Raw genomic sequence first — 3244 nt, forward strand, 5'->3', positions numbered from 1 at the left:
CCTGTTACAAACATGAGCTCGTAGGATAGATGTAGCCATATGTTGGTATCACGTTCCATTCGTATGCAGAGTTCCAATCGGCTCATTTACTGTGCAGATTCATCATCGTAGGCATGTTTGGGCATGCAGTGCCAAACAGAAAGCGTGGGCTCTAATAGGCAAACATCCCGGTGCGACTTTATTTCTTCTTAAATAAAGTAAGAAAGTTGATCAGATTTGTAAAACAGACAACATTTTTATACATTTTTATTCGTGTCTTAACACCACGTTAAACAGGCGTAATGTTGATTGTACACTATGAGGAATTATGATAACGAACATTTGAGCTTGACTTTAAGCAGCATCTCAAATTGCCGGTTGCGGTGCTGCAGCCATAAGCGGTGGCGGCTAACAAAGCACATTCCTGTCATTAATAGCAAAGTGGTAACACGCGGGAGTAAACTATTCCCAGGTTGCTTTGAACCCTGCAATAGTTTACAAAAGTATGTGTTCCGCTTTTGCGGAACCTTCTGGTGATATCGTCTAGATTAGACCCTTATGTGTCGCCGATGTCTCAGTAAAGACTGAGTGGCAGCCGTGTTGTATCTGTTCCAATGTCAGAAGAAAACAACTAAAAGCCACGTTCTCCCCCATGATGCTTACAGGCTATAAATAATTCATAAACCTTAGGTTTATTGTTTCTGGAAAGTGTTCCCTGAAACGGTCATCATCAGTACAATAAGCCCTGTGGGCTCGCTCTCTCTCTCAAAGCATTGTTTTTGTTTCCGGGCTTTAAACTGGAGAGGTTCTGCTTTGGGAGGGGGGGCGGGGGGGGGCGGGGGGCCGGGGGGCCACATGTGGATTACAACGGGGCCCCAACGGGCCACGAGTCCTGTAGGGCTCTGGGTCAACAGTCACTACACATGAGGTCATGGCGTGGGTGAGTTCCTGTCTAACTTTCACTGTGTTGGGGGTGTCGGTCTCTGTGTTCCAGTGGGAGGTGGCCCAGAAGACGCTGAACGGCTCCCAGTTCTACTCGTACTCGGTGTGCAACGTGGGCGAGCGCGAGCAGGACAACTGGCTGCGCACCACCTTCATCCAGCGGCGGGCGGCGGCGTCCCGCGTGCTGGTGGAGCTGCAGTTCGTGGTGCGCGACTGCAACTCGTTCGACGGCGCCTCGCTCACCTGCAAGGAGACGTTCAACATGTACACGTCGGAGGCCGACGCCGACGTGGGCACCGCCTTCCGCAAGGGCCAGTTCAGGAAGGTGACCACCATCGCGCCGGACGAGATCACCCGCAAGAACCTGCAGCCCGTCAACACGGAGACGCGCGCCGTGGACGGCCTGTCGCTCAAGGGCTTCTACCTGGCCTTCCAGGACATCGGCGCCTGCGTGGCCATCCTGTCGGTGCGCGTCTACTTCAAGATCTGCCCGGCCACCGTGGCCAGCCTGGCCAGCTTCCCGGAGACGGTGGCGGGCAGCCAGAACCAGGCGCTCAGCCAGGTGGACGGGGTGTGTCTGGAGAACGCCGTCAGCGAGAGGGTCCCCCGCATCTACTGCACGGTGGACGGGGACTGGGTGGTGCCCGTCAGCCAGTGCCAGTGCAAGCCGGGCTACGAGGAGATAAAGGAAGTGTGCCAAGGTAAGGCCGTCGGTTTCCTGTTTCTGTGCTGTGTGTGTGCGCGCCTGCGCGGGGCTATTATTAGAATGTGAGGTTTTGTTTTGTTTGTTTTTGTTGGATATTGAACGGGGCCTAACCCTAACCCCTTCATGGAGTTTGATTTGGTGGATTCTGTTTCGGTTCACGTGGCGGTATGTTCCGTGAAGCGCTTGTTATTTATTACAGTGTCAGATGATGCTGCTGATAAGGGGTACAATGCTATCGCGGTGGGGGGGGGGGGGTGGTGGGGGGGGGTATTTATCATTGCACATTGGAATTCTCCCTGTGGCTCCGGCAAGGAAAGAATGCCGGGCTCTTGTACATGTCACAACACCATCCCCGACCTTGAAGCAACCAGCGGTGGGGGGGGGGGGGGTGAAATCTGGAAATCAAAAAATGCTTTTCCGTGGAGATTTACGACTAAATTACCCCACGGTTACAAAAAAAAAATAAATAAAAAGTCCCGCTGTCGGACAATGGCGTGTTAACGAGTCGTCCCGCTCCAGCGGAATCGCTCCGTGGAGGCGCTCCGGTTCATGTGCGCTCACCAGACTGCGGTGGTGCGAGCGTTTGACTCTGGAGCTCCCCGGGGGGGGGGGCGGGGGGGCCCCAGAGGGAGGCCCTCTCCAGTGTTGTGGTGGTGGTGGTGGTGGAGCGCGGTCGGGAACAGAGGGGCCGATCAAACATGTGGCGCTGCTACCGTAGCGAGGAAGCAGGAGGAATGACTTCAAGGCAGAGCGGGGGAGGAGGCTGAGGCGGCGATGAGGGCAGGAAGTGACTCCCGAGGGTCAGCAGAACGTTGTGCTCTCCCCACATGATTCAGAGAGAAGAAAATACAGAGCGGCCGCCGTCCTCTTCATCACACAGGACCCGCTGACAGCATGTGGGTCCGTCTCTTCCCGTCTGTGTTCAGCCATCTCTCTCTCTCTCGCTCTCTCTCTCTCTCTCGCTCTCTCTCTCTCTCTCTCTCTCTCTCTCTTTCTCTCTCTCTCTCTCACGCTCTCTCACTCTCTCTCTCTCACTCTCTTTCTCTTTCTCTTTCTCTCTCGCTCTCTCTCTCTCTCTCTCTTTCTCTCTCTCTCGCTCTCGCTCTCTTTCTCTTTCTCTCTTTCTCTCTTTCTCTCTCTTTCTCTCTCACGCTCTCTCTCACTCTCTCGCTCTCTCTCTCTCTCTTTCTCTCTCTCTCTCTCTCTCTCTCTTTCTCTCTCTCTCTCTCTCTCTCTCTCTCTCTCTCTCTCTCTCTCTCTCCGTGCCACTCCGCTGCCTGACTGAAGGGCTTAATGAGTCAGTGTTTGTGCCTGGGTTGGGTCATGGTCAAGCTCCAGAGGTTTACGTATGGAGGAGCTCTCTGGCGTGCTGGGGCCTGTTGGGCCTCTTGTTGTTTCATGACGGAACACATGAACACTCCCCGCCAGCGTCGCTCTTCATCTTCTTCGTGAACTTCAGTAGCACACGAGCTTTGGGCACACGGGTACAACGAACGTCTTGCACATACACACACACACAGGGCGTACGCACGCTGGCCAACTCGCACACACCCGCACACGCACTCACGCACACTCAGCTATGCACAACGGTATCACTTGACGACATGAGACCAATTT

General features: G+C 54.4%; 1 protein-coding gene across 1 annotated transcript in view; it reads left to right on the forward strand.

Annotated features, from left to right (window-relative positions):
- Window positions 1–3244, forward strand: part of epha2b (eph receptor A2 b) — an 18943-nt gene that overhangs the window by 1201 nt on the left and 14498 nt on the right. Inside the window, 1 exon segment of the mRNA XM_084473611.1 lies at window positions 974–1622. Coding sequence (XP_084329737.1) covers window positions 974–1622 — 649 coding nt within the window.

This window comes from Micromesistius poutassou, assembly GCF_964030765.1.
Source record: "Micromesistius poutassou genome assembly, chromosome: 10".
Taxonomy (NCBI): Eukaryota; Metazoa; Chordata; class Actinopteri; order Gadiformes; family Gadidae; genus Micromesistius; species Micromesistius poutassou.